General features: G+C 35.7%; 1 protein-coding gene across 2 annotated transcripts in view; it reads right to left on the bottom strand.

Moving 5' to 3' along the window:
* GALNT13 (polypeptide N-acetylgalactosaminyltransferase 13) overlaps positions 1–16,622 on the bottom strand; it is a 330,794-nt gene that overhangs the window by 143,241 nt on the left and 170,931 nt on the right. For both annotated transcript variants that reach the window (XM_011927454.1, XM_011927453.1), the window contains exon 6: positions 13,774–13,954. In XM_011927454.1, coding sequence (XP_011782844.1) covers positions 13,774–13,954 — 181 coding nt within the window. The remainder of the gene's footprint in view (positions 1–13,773; positions 13,955–16,622) is intronic.

Below are 16,622 nucleotides of genomic sequence, written 5' to 3'. Positions count from 1 at the left end.
TTTAGGCACCAAGAATTCCACATTAATAGTGCTTCTGATAAAATCAAGCAGAAGGCTTATTTGTTAAATAAACTTCCTATTTCAGAAATCGTTTCCCCTTCTGTTTTTAAAGCCATAGCCCAGCCTTCCTGATCCACCTTTTCATCCCAGCTTGGATCCATTGTCTAGCATTCTTTCCTATTGAAGATTTACTGCAATGCTCTCAAACTCATAATCCCACTTGATAAAGATATCTAATAAATACAGAATTTTTATTTTCTAGACAATTTGTATTAATATCCTGAGGAAGAACTGCTCCTAAGGGAATGTAAATTATTAGGGTCCTGAGATAATCTGTCACTGAGAGTTTAATGTCCTGTAAGAAAGTTTGTGGTGTGCTGATTTTGTTTTTATAAGTGACTATTTTAAAGAGATAATTTAGTACATCTGAGAAGTTTATCAGTCTTATATTATTATTTAGTAGAGAAAAGACTAGGTTTCTTAATTCTTTAAGCCATTCTCGGATCACTTTCCTGAGAGTTTATGTAGCTGGGTTATTCCAGATGTGAACTTAAATTATATTTAAAACAGCCAAAAAAAACGAGTATAACATAGGAATTTAGGCAAAGAAGAGTAGTTTCAACATTGGAATCCAGGCAAAGATGAGTGCTATAGTTTGGATATTTGGCGCTCCAAACTTTATACTGAAGTTTGATCCCCAGTGTTGGAGGTAGGGGCCTAATGGGAAGTGAAGGTATATCCTTCATGAATGGCTTGGTGCCATCCTTGCAGTAATGACTGACTTCTCGCTCTATTGGTTTCCAAAATAGTTTCCCTGAGAGCTAGTTCTTAAAAGGAAACTGGCACTTCCCATCTCCCTCACTCTTGCTTCCTTTCTTTCCCTACAAGATTTCTGCACATGCTGGCTCCCCTTCACCTTCCACCCTGAGTCGAAGCAGCCTGAGCCCCTTATTAGAAACCAAGCAGATTCTGATGCCATGCTTCTTGTACAGCCTGCAGAGCTGTGAGCCAAATAAATCTTTTTTCTTTTTAAATTACTTATCCTCAGGTATTCCTTTATAGCAACACAATCCGACTAAAACAATGAGTATTATCCAAGCAAATGCAAACCACCAGAATATCTAATTTGGGGGACTTAACTGAGAGTATTAGAGATAAGAAATCTGCAATGTGTAACCACCTACGCCAGTAACATTATATATATGACTGCAGCTAAGTGTCAGAGTGATCTCCTCAATTTTGTTAAGAAATTAGAATTGAAATTTAGTGTAATTACTCATATAATTTTAAGCTATTCAATTTCAGTTACATTAGATTTAACTAGTAAAACTGAGATACTCTGAAGAACAGGTTGCAAGATGAAAGGAGTTATAATAAAGCCTCCATGTGTACTTGAATAATATTTAATTCAGATGTAGTACTCTTACATCAAACAAAAACTCAGCCAACTACTGACCAAAAATCCATGCATTTTTCGTAAGTGTTCTTGATCGTTTGCACCAATTTGAAAAATTTTATAATTTCCTATCTTGACTAATTCAGCAGGTTTAGGGTAATGGAAGGTAATCATGACCCATCCAATCTAATTGGGGTAGAATTTATCATTATAAAATTTCAGACTTAGTTGCATATACAAAAAAAATGATTAGACTAGAGGCATTCATGTTATATTTGAAGGAGGATCAGAAACAAGATATACAAATGATCATGGTATCTGAACCCTAGAAGGTAGTACTTATTCTGTGAATCAACATACACTAGGTCTGGGTGTGGTGGCTCACGCCTGTTATCCCAGCACTTGGGGAGGCCGAGGTGGGCAGATCACGAGATCAAGAAATCAACACCATCCTGGCCAACATGGTGAAACCCCATCTCTACTAAAAATACAAAAATTAGCTGGGCGTGGTGGTGTGTGCCTGTAATCCCAGCTACTTGAAAGGCTGAGGCAGGAGAATTGCTTGAACCTGGGAGGCAGAGGTTGTAGTGAGCCGAGATCACACCACTGCTCTTCAGCCTGGTGTCAGAGTGAGACTCCATCTAAACATATGTATTTATATATATAGTGTATATATATGTCTAGTGTGTGTGTGTATATATACACATATATAAATATATATAGTGTATACAGATATGTGTATATATACACATATAAATATATATATATCTCTAGTGTGTGTGTATATATATATATACACACACACACTAGAACTTAAGTTCTATTCACTTTAGAAATAGTTGGAAACTATCCAGATTTCATTATGATAAAATTATTTTGAGAACCTAATTATTCAAAATAATTGTTGAAATGCTAATCAAAGTCAATGAGGATGCAATGGTCTACCCTTCTGCAATTCAATATTTTTGTAATATTCAACAAATAATATTTATACCATCTGCTTATTAGTTCTATTCCATGAATACAACTCAAGATATTTAGGAAGAATTTCTATAATATAATCACATTAATAGATTTACTTAAAAGTTTAATTTTAACTGTTAAGCTAATAATTTTATTTTTGTTCCATGTATACAAACAAACCCCCTTTTCATAAGGAAAGATATCTGATTCTGGTATTCTGTTCATGCTTATTGCCCAGAGAGACCACTGACTTCATGAAAATCAAACAAACAAGCAAAACATTAATTTCATTCAACTCAAGTCTAAATCATTTAACAAATATTTCTGGGGCATATGAAATGTGCTATACTTAGGAGAGATTGTTTTAACAATGTATAAACCAAAAAAGCCATACAGTCTAAGATAGACTTTACTTCAACAATTAGATTATTTTAAAATATCTTTTTGTATATCAGTTAAATTACAACACACATATAATAACCTCAGAGAAAATCCTTGACAATGTATATAACAGGCAAATAATTTATCACCGGAATACTTGAAGATCTATGAATACATAAAAGCAAGGCAAAAATATTCAATGGTAAAATGAACAAAGTATATGAATAAAAAGGATGACTGGTTTATTTACAGAAGAAATCCCAATGCCAATAGAAACTTGCAAAATATGTTCATTGCTAGCAGCAATTGGGGGAAAAAAAACAGATTATCTGTGCAATTATCTATACAACTATAAATAAATATGTACATATATGTCTATACACATATATATGCAAAAACAAAAAGACTGATAATCTAGAATGTTGATAGTATACAGTAAGTGCTCAAGCATTGTTGGTGGGAGTGATAATAAAGTACTTCAAGAAGTTAAGAATTTTTGACAATATCTACCAAAACATAAATCTACATATCCATTGATCTAATAAATTTAAGTAAACTTTGTTTATAGAATATTCTATGAATATATATGAATAATAATAACAGCTAATTGTTTGATACTTGCCAGACATTGTCTTAAGTGATTTATATATCTTATTTCACTAAACTCTCAAAAAACTTTATGTGGAAGGCCATATTTTTCTAATCCCCATTTTATAGTAAATAAACTAAGTGCAGAGATTAAGTAAAGAAAGATTAAGTAGAGTCAGGATTTGAATTAACTCAGGTAGTCTGCCTCCAGTGCTCTCATTCTTAGTGCTTCCACATCCCTCAGAAATATCCTCTCAGGTTCACAAAGAAGTTGTCACAGGAGGGTTTCTGTAACTTTTTTGTAGTAAGGGACAACTGAAACCTGCCTAACTGCTGTCAATATTGGTATGATTAAATAAGTTTTGATATATCCATGCAATGTGAAACTGTTTCTCTACAAAATGGAATAACAACTCTAAGCAAATAGTATATAAAACACTGCAGGGCATAATATTAAGGTAGAAGTAAAGGAGTTACAACAGTACTGATTTTTAAATATATGAATATATATCCATATATGTATGTAAAGGCATAAGAAAAAGATTTGAAGGATACATGGTAATGGTGATTGGGACTTATATATTTCATTTGCCTCTGACATAGGTTATAAAATAGTACAAATATAATAGATTGGAGCTCAGTAAGCTCTAAAGACAAAATCAAACAAAAAACAATAAAACAGATATAGCCCCTTTATTCACATCATTTAGTGGGGTTAAGAAATACTTGAAACATGCATAAATGCTACATTAGGGAAATTACAGGAACCACTGGAGTCCCTGGGGGGAATTACATCAAACCTGATTGACAGGGGTGGATGATTATGGTACTTTAAGCAAAGGTGGTAGCATTCATTAACCACTCAAATACTCTTTTAGACATACAGAAAAACTTCACGGTAAAAGGGAGCATGTTAAGCTTGGAGACCCAATGAATGTAGTTCCACATGGCAGGTATGTGGAAGTCTTGGGAAGAAAGTGTACAAGAAAAGATTGGAAAGTTGGGCAAGGATTGGATCTCACAGGGCCTTGTTGGCCACGTTCATGGCTTTTGACTTTGTGTTAAGTCATTAAAAAGTTGTTAGGAAAATAAGAAACCAGTGATAACTTGGTTTGGGAAGGTCCTCCAGCAGTGCTGTAAGGATGGGTGAGGTGTAGGCAAGCTTTGAGACAGGGAGACTGCTGTGGTTTGGATGAGGTTTGTTCCTGCCCAAATTTATGTTGAATTTGATTCCCAATGTTGCAGTGTTGAAAGGCAAGACCTAGTGGGAGGTGTTTGGGTCATGGGAGTGGATCCCTCATGAATAGATCAACGCCATCTCTGGATGAGTTACTTCAAAAGTGGGTTGTGCCTTCTCATGTTTGGTCTCCTTGTACACACCCATTTCCCCTTCCACCTTCTGCCATGAGTTGAAGTGGCACAAGGCCCTCACCAGATGGGCTGCCTGATCTTGGACTTCCCAGTCTGCAGAATTGTGAGCCAAACTTCTTATCTTTATAAATTACCCAGCATCAGATATTCTGTTATAGCAACACAAAACAGACTAGAACAGAGCCCCATCAGGATAATCAGGAGGTTGTGTGGATGAAGGTGAGTCTGGAAATGAAGACAAATGAATGGATTTGAGAGCAATTAGAAGGTAGAAAAGAAAAGAGTTGGAGATTCACTTGAAGACTTTGAGTGAGAAGGAAGAATCTAGGAAAATGTAGGCAGTTCACATAAAAATCATATTAATTCTTGAAAATGTGTTTCCCGTGTATTAAACATTTAATCTTATTTTTCATTTAAACTAATTACATGTGCTCATGTAGACAGTTCACTCTTTAATGGCAAAGACAACATTTTAAAAGTGTTCATAGTCCCTCCTACTTGACATAATGACAAACAAGTATTTTGGGCAAGGACTTCATGTCTAAAACACCAAAAGCAACGGCAGCAAAAGCCAAAATTGACAAATGGGATCTAATTAAACTAAAGAGCTTCTGCACAGCAAAAGAAACTACCACCAGAGTGAACAGGCAACCTACAGAATGGGAGAAAATTTTTGCAATCTACTCATCTGACAAAGGGCTAATATCCAGAATCTACAAAGAACTCAAACAAATATACAAGAAAAAAACAAACAACCCCATCCAAAAGTGGGGAAAGGATATGAACAGACATTTCTCAAAAGAAGACATTCATACAGCCAACAGACACATGAAAAAATGCTCATCATCACTGGCCATCAGAGAAATGCAAATCAAAACCACAATGAGATACCATCTCACACCAGTTAGAATGGCCATCATTAAAAAGTCAGGAAACAACAGGTGTTGGAGAGGATGTGGAGAAATAGGAACACTTTTACACTGTTGGTGGGATTGTAAACTAGTTCAACCATTATGGAAAACAGTATGGCAATTCCTCAAGGATCTAGAACTAGATGTACCATATGACCCGGCCATCCCACTACTGGGTATATACCCAAAGGATTATAAATTATTCTACTACAAAGACACATGCACACGTATGTTTATTGTGGCACTATTCACAATAGCAAAGACTTGGAAGCAACCCAAATGTCCATCTGTGACAGACTGGATTAAGAAAATGTGGCACATATACACCATGGAATACTATGCAGCCATAAAAAAGGATGAGTTTGCGTCCTTTGTAGGGACATGGATGCAGCTGGAAACCATCATTCTTAGCAAACTATCACAAGAAGAAAAAACCAAACACCGCATGTTCTCACTCATAGGTGGGAACTGAACAATGAGATCACTTGGACTCGGGAAGGGGAACATCACACACTGGGGCTTATCATGGGGAGGGGGGAGGGGGGAGGGATTGCATTGGGGAGGTATACCTGATATAAATGATGAATGATGAATTGATGGGTGCTGACGAGTTGATGGGTGCAGCACACCAACATGGCACAAGTATACATATGTAACAAATCTGCACGTTATGCACATGTACCCTAGAACTTAAGGTATAATAAAAAAAAAAAAAAAAAAAAACAAAAAAACAAGTGAAGACAGAAGCAAGGCAGTATCCTTATTATAAAAATACAAATAAAAACCCATAATATACCAATAAAAGGATGAATAATAAATGTTGACCTAATGCCTTAAATAATTAAAGAATCCAAAACTGTTTTAATTGATTGTAGCAAGGAAAAGCAGTTGATGAATATAGCTGTCATTCTTTATTTTCAATATTTAGCATTTTAGGGCATCACACAAATAATGCATTATGTGTTATTATAACATGGCACATTAAAATAATTTAGAATTTTCTCCTCATCATACCACATTTCCTCATTGGTACTATTGTTGCTGCTGCTGAAAAAGCATTTATTAAAAAATAAAAGTTCAAAACTCATAGGTACAAATGTACTTTATTTTTAGAAGTGCTGCACTCTTTTTAGATGAATTCCTGTTAATCCAACCAAAAACTAATATTCCTAGATCATTACAGAAATATTCACACTGCACATTTTGCTGGAAACAAAATGTGGTTGCGAAATCAGCCTGGAACATTTTCATGACTTACAGAAGAAATTAGGCCCTGCATTCAAAGAGCTGGTTATTAAATATTGTACTTTTCAAAAAATCAGCATGTCAAAAGCACTAGTATTTCATAGAAATTTCAAGAGATGGAAATGAATATAGGCTTTAAACTTTAATAACAATGCAAAGATGCTGCTAACAAAGCCGGCCTTTGGTGAGTTGATTTTTCTTAAGCATTTTTAAAAGGTTAACGAATAGGGAGTTAACCTTCAAAGTAAGTTCAAGGAATCTGTAATTGCGTGTTTGTGTTTAACTGGAATAAAGATCAAACTACAATATTGCCAAAGAAAAAATAATCTGTTTTTCCTAGTTACATATAAATACCTTTAAAGGTATGTTTTGGGAGCCTTTAAATTTAATTTTAATATGTTTCTGCTCAAAACAAGAATGTGCATCAAGTAAAGGAAGAAGAACCTGGGTGTTATATAAAACCACTGATTTAATCACCATGCCTGTGGATATACAGATAGAGATCTACTTTCTCCCCCAAAAGAAAATCACTATTTATAAAACAGCCAGCATATCAAATATACAGAAAGTATTATGACTATAGTTTATCTTAAAGTTCTTAAGCTTTTTACCTGTGACCAAGAGGAAAAGAAAATGTTGCTTTTTATAATGTAGTATTCTGTGAATCGTAGTTTTTGCTTACATAACTTCATTTCAAAGGATTTGCTAGGACAATCAGATTGGTTCAAGCTGAAACAGCTCAATTACTTGTAAAAACTGCCTTAGGCTTTAACAGCCTACAGGGCTTTAAAAATCAATGATACTATAGTATTTGCATCCTTAAGAAGACAGCCAGAAATCAAACTAAATGCAAAAAAAAAAAAAAAAAAAAAACTCTATTCTTGAACACTATTTCAAAGTATGTCTATTCTTCATTTACACACCTATTTAGAAGACATAAGTAGACCCTACCAACTTGGTCAATATTACCAAATGGCTAATGAGCATAGGCCAGGACAGTTAGGATATACAGTAAATATTGTGAAAAAACTCAGATAAAGGTATTCACTGTAGCCATTTACACATCTCATTTTTAACTTTAAATTAATTGGGAATCACAAGAAATGTAAAAACCAAGATGTACAAAAATAACCTTATTTTAGTTTGTGGGCTCTTGTATTATGTTGCTCTGTTAGACAATTTTATTGTCTGCTTTTATTGTGCCTGTTAGACGTTTGTATTAGCCCTGGAGGGTAAGATTATATTACAATGTGCACCTATGATTATGGTGAAATCATAAAACCCTAAGCACATATGTAAACCAAAGGAATTTTCTTTTTCTATGGAAAACTCAGAGGAATTGAAACAGCCTTTGCAAAAATTATAACAGTGAGAAAATTATAACAGTGAAAGGGATCTGACCTACCCAACTCCATCTTGCTTCTAACCTCCAAACTGTCCTTGTTCATTCCTGGGTGCAGGCCAAACTAATTTTGGGAGTGAATTTAGTGTAATGTTGAAAAAAAAAAAAAAAACAGCCCTTTCTGAAACAAACCACCTTCTTGCCTAGGGACTAGTCTGCCTAAATTAGCCACAAGATTAAAAATTATGGTTTAGGAGTCATGCAGCCAGAGGCTACAAGATTCTGAACCTCTCCAAATTGCTCCTGGGGATTACATCACTGTTGTGATGTAAAACCTAAGATCATAGCTGCAGATATTTTGCAGACCCTGCATTTTGATGCACCAGCTGATACCACTCAGACAGGTGATCTGGCTCAAACAGTTCTGTGATCCCACTCAGGGACAGAAGACTGCAATCAATACCCTGTGATTTCATCTCTGACCAATCGGCACTCCCCATTTCTTGACTCCCCCCGCCCCTACCAAATTATCCTTAAAAATCTTGATCCCTGAATTTTTAGGGAGACTGATTTGAGTATTAATGAAACTCTGATCTTCTGTACAGCCAGCTTTATGTGGCTTAAACTGTTTATCTATTGCAATTCCCCTGTCTTGATAAATCAGCTGTCTGGGCAGTGGGCAAGGAGAACCTGCTGTGTGGTTACAGAATGATATAACACAGGAACAGAAAACCAAACACTGCATGTTCTCACTCATGAGTGGGAGGTGAACAATGAGAATACATGGACACAGGGAGGGGAACATCACACACCAGGGCCTGTTGGGGGGTTGGGGGCTAGGGGAGGGATAGCATTAGGAGAAATGCCTAATGTAGATGATGGGTTGATGAGCACAGCAAACCACCATGGCACGTGTATACCTATGTAAACCTGCACGTTCTGCACATGTATCCTAGAACTTAAAGTGTAATAAGAAGAATAAAAGAGATTTATGAGGAAGGCCCTTCACCTCTTTTTTAACAGTGGGTCCTTATCCAGGGCTGGATCAGAGAGGTGGGATAAAGGCTTGTCACAATTCTTGTGAAGAGTTTCCCTGGTATAAACCAGACACCCATGGATAATTCAGCAAAAAGAAAGAAACAAATGTGGCTCTTTTTAAAAAGTTATTCATTCATTCATTCTTCTAGTTATTCAACAATTTTTTTTTAAACAAAATGACAGGAAAGTTGCTAGGCACTGTAAATAGTTGTCTCTGAACTACTTTGGATATAGAGACAAGTAATAAAAATTAAAACAATATGGTAAGAAGTAACGATGGTTTGCCCATGTTATCAAACTTCAGGGAATACAAAGAGAAAGAATAACCAGATAGTTCAAGACAGATAGAGCTGACACATTCCTGAAGCCAACCAATAAAGTAGGCAGGTGAGATTTTATAGAGTATATTGGAAGTAAGTTATTGTTAGAATTAAAGTTATAACGGCTCAGCACTTAGACTGAAGTTTGAGAAACTGCCTAAGTGAAGAATACAATTTCAGAGTAGAAGCCCACATGTAAAAAGCGGAAATCTCACAAAACATATTGGAAAAATTAACAAATATATAGAGGAATTTCTAGAAAGAACAAGTATTATTTATTTCACCATGTTAAGGAAGTTCTGAGAAGCTCAATATAAACTCATAAACCCTTTACAGTTTTTCATAAATACGCGCGTGTGTGTGTGTGTGTGTGTGTGTGCGTGCATGTGTATTATAGTAAAGGATATAGTTTCTAACGGTGGATGTGAATGCATGTAGTTCCCACCCTTTCTTCCTGAACACATACACCAGATTCTCTCATTACAAACTCACCCATTCCCCAAGGGATGAAAAATAGAAAATAAAAAGTTCCAGAGGATAGCAAAGAAGTGTATGATTTTGACTTTAAATTAAAATGACCACCACTCTCTTAGCCTAAATTAACAATGGCTGAAATTGTTATCATAAAAATAATAGATTTCTGACTTCCTGAATACAACCTGTTTTATTTGTTTTTGGATGATCTGAAATCCTCCCAGGGCTCAAATTGTTTTAGACATCCAGCTCTAGTTTCCAGCCTGCGTCCATTCTTCCTTTTTCAGGGAGAAGCAATTCATTGTTTTATGTTTCAGTTTGGGGTTTCCTCCCTCTGCCCACACTATTGCTGGTAGATTCTACCATTGCTTAGCTGCACTGACTGTCTCTGAGACACACGTAAGCATAAATGCCCTTTAGAAGTTCTTAGATATCTTCAACACATTCCCCAAAAGTCCTTGTTCTGCCTCCCAAACTACTTTTCTAGAGTTAAATAAATCCATTTTATAAGAACAATAACCCCAAATAATATTTATTGTAATGTAAAATCTGCACTTTCCAGGATATACAAGCAGTCCCTATTGTGCAACATAAAGTCATTAGTTCCAGATAGCAGGCATTTTTTTCCACCCTTTACATTCTAAAGTTAGTCATTTCATTACAGTTTGAGAGATGGTTCCATCATTTATCTGCCTTTTTCATTCAGTGGAAAATTATACAAAAGACTAGCACAGTACTTTTCACAAATATTCATCATGGATGAATATAATACACGTGATTACAATTCTCAATTACTCACATTCCTGAGTGTACGTTGCATGCAATCACACATACCTCCTTTATTTTTTTTATTTTTTCCCTCCATTACTCCTTTATTCATATTTGAACTTATATATTTCTACAAGTAATGATTTGAATTCAAAAAGTATCATCAAAAGAAAATGAAAAGGTTATATAAATGTCACTGCCTTGCTGTGAATATTACACGCTCTTGCTGAATTCAACTCTGAACATCTGGACTAGATTTCTACTGTAAAGAGAAATACATCTATGCATGAAATGGTGTTCCTGGTAATAATAGCTTTTTAACATAGAAGAGGCTTGAAAACGTGTGAAAAAGTCCTTTTCCTAATCACACACTTAAACATACAATGCCCTCATTCTTCTTCTCTACATAGGAATGCTGGATCTTAATCAGAAACTTCATACTGCTCCTTCCGCTCCTTCTCTTCTAGGTACTTGTATATAAAAAAGTTTTGGCCGGTGCGGTGGATCAAGCCAGTAATCACAGCACTTTGGGAGGCTGAGGGGCGGAGCACTGGAGGTCAGGAGTTGGTGACCAACCTGGTCAACATGGTAAAACCCTGTCTCTACTAAAAATACAAAAATTAGCCAGGCATGGTGGCGGCTGCCTGTAGTCCCAGCTACTGGAGAGGCTGAGGCAGGAGAATCACTTGAACCGGGAGGCAGAGGTTGCAGTGAACTGAGATCATGCCCCTGCACTCCAGCCTGGGCAACAGAGTGAGGTTCTGTCTCAAAAAAAAAAAAAAGTTTCAATTTCCTTATGAGGACTAAACTTGGACCTTTTCCTCTCTTGTCCAAGTTCCTATCACGCCCTATAGACCATACAATCTTATCAGAAGGGTTTATTTAATCCTGTGTAATGTGGGTTAGTCGCTGATAAAGGAGTTAAGACGAAATTACTTAGGCAGACAGTGAGGGTACAGGAGTTCTCGGTAAGGTTTTCCTTTTTAATGAAAAGCAACTCCCAAATCATTTTCTAATAAAGAGCAGTCTGTAAAATTGAACTGCAGATAGAGATGCCCGCAGCTGGGCCAATCATGTTCAAAACAGCGACTCCATCTTCCCTTTTCTCTTTGGCAGCCATATGTATAGTAAGGAGCAGACAAGATGGCGCCAGTGGAGTGGAAAGTCCATTTGCATAATAAGATTAGGGTGGGGTGGCCAGCCTTGCCGCACCCCGTGTAAAGGGCATATCTGATCCAACCATTCTGTGGACCCTAGTGAATCAGCCTCCTCAAGGCTGCCTATAAAATCCCGTGCATCCGACTCTGGTGGTCTTTCTCTTTCTGAAGTCCTCTTTCTCACCAGAGAGAGGGCTGTCCTCCTTTCTCTCTCTTCTGCCTATTTAACCTCTGCTCCTAAACGCCTCCTGCGTGTCCCTGTCCTAAATTTTCTTGGCATGAGGGGACAAACCCCTAGTATTTACCCCAGACAGCGTAGCCGCTTCATTGCCAATCTGATTCTGGCATAAAAACATATGACAGATAAAGAAGGAACTCCAAAGTATATTTCTTTGCCATGTTTTGAAATGACCCTGCAAAGACATCTTTTGTGGGGGAAAATCTGCATCTAGACCTTTCCCCTTCCAGTCCCTCCCAAACCTGAGGAGATTAACTGAGAGTTTAGCTACCTTTTAAAGGTTTGAATAGGAAACACTTGCCAACGATTGCCTCTAAGGTGGCCAACTATGATACTTCATCTGTATAATAAGAACCTTTGTTTCCACAACCTCCTATCTTAACCCAGTCACTCTCCCATTGATTCTAGGTCTTTAGATAATAACTTGACCAAACCAATATATCCCTCATATGCATTCACCGATGTGTCTTATGTCTCTCTAAAATGTATAACATCAACCTATAACCCAACCGTCTTGGGCACATGTTCTCTGGAACTCTTGACACTGTGCCTTGGGCCAGGTTCACTCGAATTTGGTTCAGAATAAAGCTCTAAATGTTTTACAGAGTTTGACTCTTTTCATTGACACTTAAATATACCTTCAAAAATCAGAGCATGCCAATTAAAATCAAATAGGCTTTTCTAAGCCAGCTAATAGATTATATTACAGAAAGAGTATGCACGCCTGGATTTTTGTTGTCCTTATGGGTTACATAATAATGACAATAATGATGCTAATGACCATAAGGCCTATACAAAAACTGAGTCCATCTGTATCCTTATTTTTCTCCCTTTTTAAATGCTTCAGCTTTTTTCTTTCTGTTTTTTTTTTTTTTTGTAATGTGGCTATTGCAGATATCTAGAAAACTATAAAGAATGTAATTACTAATAATCCCACCACCCAGTAATAGGATTTTCTCATTTTTTCCTTTTTAATGACTTTCAATTCTTAAAATAAGTAATGTACGAATATTGAGAGAATTTAGAAAACATATAAAAATATAAGGAAAAGAATTACCTATAATCTTACCACCCACTGATAGCCTATATTTACTTCTATTTCAATACATACACTTCTCTGTAACTAAAGTATGAAAACATTTTAGTCTTGTATTATTTTCCACACATATTCATTGATGAATAATTTACTATGTTCTTCCGAAATATAAATTTGAATATCTGCCTAATTTTCTATCTTTTTTCTGTATGAAGTCATTTAACCTTCCCCTACTAAGATATTTTTTAAAATATTCTTAATTTGAGTTAATAATAAATATAGATCTCTCTGTACAGCTTGCTCCATTTTTCCAACATAATACTCAGGTTGAGACAAAAAAGATAATATTTAGGTGTTTGAAATATAGTTCTTATTTTACATCAAAATTTACTTCATAGTACAACTGTCTCATATACATTTTCTGCAATGTTATGGTAATAAACAATATTTTAACTAGTATAATAACAGCAATAATGAAACACATGTTCAGTATGTTTCAATTTTATTTTCTCCTGTAGAGAAAGAAAAATGTCAGAATTGTGTACCTGGGGATATGATGTAGAAGAAATCTTTAAATTCATCCATCCAAACTTCTGCCAGTCTCCTGTTGTTCTTGTTGATGACATGACCAGTGCCACCAGGAAAAGTGTATGGAGTCGCCTTCCGAAAAACATGACCAACATGGGAGCAAGTAACAATCTCCAAGGAGCCTCCACATTGCCAAATCTGGGAAAAGGAACAATCATTGTAAATAATGCAATAATATTGTATGAGACGAAGCAACTGAAACTTAGGCCAAATCTTCAGATCTTACATGTTTCAAGCAAATACCTGACGCAAAATTTAGAACTAGTACACTATACTTACTTTTGGCAAAGGATGTGAATTTGTAAGATCTTGATATATTAAAATACTTGAAGCATTGGAATTATGGAGGTAAGATATAATTAATTTATATCTCTTTATTACAATACCTAATTTCTAGTTTCTAGTAGTTAACCTAATTGGTAGTTAGTAGATTTGTTACTCAAATCTGCTATTAATGAATTTGTACATGTTATATGCTGTTATCAAAAACTAAATTTGATTTGGAGAAAAATTAGTTATTCTCTGTCCACCTGGAATTACAAATGACCGTTCATTCTAAGCTGTTCATATACCTTGCATCTTCAGGCTTTGGATTTATTATTAAGATGTGTTAGGACACCTTTATAGGTGCTCAGCATCTGCATATCCTTCAAAACTCATCTTCACCAAGATCATTTCTTCTAGAAAGCTCTGGGGGGAGATTTAGTAATGTGTACCTTTTGTATTTTAAGCATTTTTTACTGAAGGACTGAACACAATTATTCACTTCCTTATCACTCCTTTAAAACTATAAATTCTTAGAAAATATACCATATATTTCTTAGTATCCTAGAATTCACTGTGTATTTGAGGCTAAGTATTATGTAAACTATCCATAAAATACTTATTTCTATGAAATTACATTGTATAGCCATAACTTATACTGTTTCTCTCTATATATGTGTTTACACACACAATACTATACATACAATTATATATATATATATTTCTTACATATATGCTGCATGTTTTCTTGTCACAATAAATAGAAGTCATAGTTACTGCTCTACAAAATTTGGAAGACATGGTTTTATATTGTAACTAACATTGTTTTTATTTGATACATCTGATTTAAGTAGAGTGACTTTTTTTGAAAGAAAAATATCTTTCTGGCCATTTCTGGCCAAGTGCGGTGGTTCACACCTGTAATCCCACCACTTTGGGAGGCTGAGGTGGGTGGATCACGTGAGGTCAGGAGTTTAAGACCAGCCTGGCCAACATGGGAAAACCCTGTCTCTACTAAAAATACAAAAATTAGCCGGATGTGGTGGCACACACCTGTAATCCCAGCTACTCAGGAGGCTGAGGCAAGAGAATCGCTTGAACTCGGGAGGCAGAGGTTGCAGTGAGCCAAGATCATGCGCCATTGCACTCCAGCCTGGGTGACAAGAACAAAACTCTATCTCAAATAAAAAAAAAAAAGAAAAGAAAAGAAAAAAAAAGAAAAAGAAAGAAAAAAGAAAAATATCCTTCCACCTGGCCCTTCAGATAAAATTTAGCTTAGAAGAGAGCTGCTACTGGACTTGGGTAGCAGTAAGAGACATTCACTTTTTTATCAGAAGATAAAAGATGATAAATAATAAGTCATAATAATCAATAATGGTTTGTGCATTTCGTGTAAATCTCTTCTTTTTTATTTTGTAATTTTTAAACAGTGTGATGCTAGCAGAAAAATAGGTCCAACAAACACTAAAATACAGATGAATATGAGAGAATAGAAACCTTCCTCCCTCTTAAAAGACATGGAAGATCATTCCTAAATAATCAAAGTATTTCATTGATTGATAACTTCATCTTTCTAGCTTCATGAAATATATGAACCTTCTTGTCATTATGCATATTTTTACATTCTTCCTTCCTGTTAAAATAGAGGCAGTTAATCCCTATCCTATCAAAGATAAATCAATACTTCTTTTTCAGCCCCCCATTATATCCCTTATTATATCCCTTGTATCTTTGTTAAGGATGTCACTAATTTAGTCATTCCCCTTGCTTTTCTCCTGAAATATTAATCATGTTTCTTATTATTAGATTATGCCTATCTTTGTATAATACCCTCTAAAGTTGTCTATCTTTCAAATAGCTTCAAAAATTTATAAAACACAACAAAAAGTCAGTTGCTTAATATCTACATCCTAGATATCTCATTGTTTTCTTTTACCATTAAATAATATAAAATATATATTTAATCTACGTTTTATATTTTATATATAATACATTTGTATCTCTAATATATATTTTATATTTTTGTCATGGTAAAATTATGAATTATGTAATTTTAGTGTATTAGTGATACATGTTCTTAGGAAACAACAGTGAAAGCAGAAAGACAATTAAGATTCTATTGAGTTGACAGACAAGAGATGCTGGGGATTAGGACAAGGATGGTGGCAGTGGAAACAGAGAGAGATGGTGCCATGTTCCTAAAGAACATGTATCACTAATATGGTAAAAATATATTTTAGTGGCAAGGCGCAGTGGCTCACACCTGTAGTCCCAGCATTTTGGGAGGCCGAGGTGGGCAGATCACGAGGTCAGGAGATCGAGACTGTCTTGGCTAACACAGTGAAACCCCGTCTCTATCAAAAATACAAAAAAATTAGCCAGGTGTGGTGGCGGGCGCCTGTAGTCCCAGCTACCTGGGAGGCTGAGGCAGGAGAATGTCATGAACCCAGGAGGCGGTGCTTGCAGGGAGCCGAGATTGCGCCACTGCACTCCAGCCTGGGCGACAGAGTGAGACTCCATCTCAACAACAATAACAACAAAA

Source organism: Colobus angolensis, unplaced genomic scaffold (assembly GCF_000951035.1).
Source record: "Colobus angolensis palliatus isolate OR3802 unplaced genomic scaffold, Cang.pa_1.0 Scaffold72, whole genome shotgun sequence".
Lineage (NCBI taxonomy): Eukaryota > Metazoa > Chordata > Mammalia > Primates > Cercopithecidae > Colobus > Colobus angolensis.
This window is presented reverse-complemented; position numbering and strand designations above follow the sequence as displayed.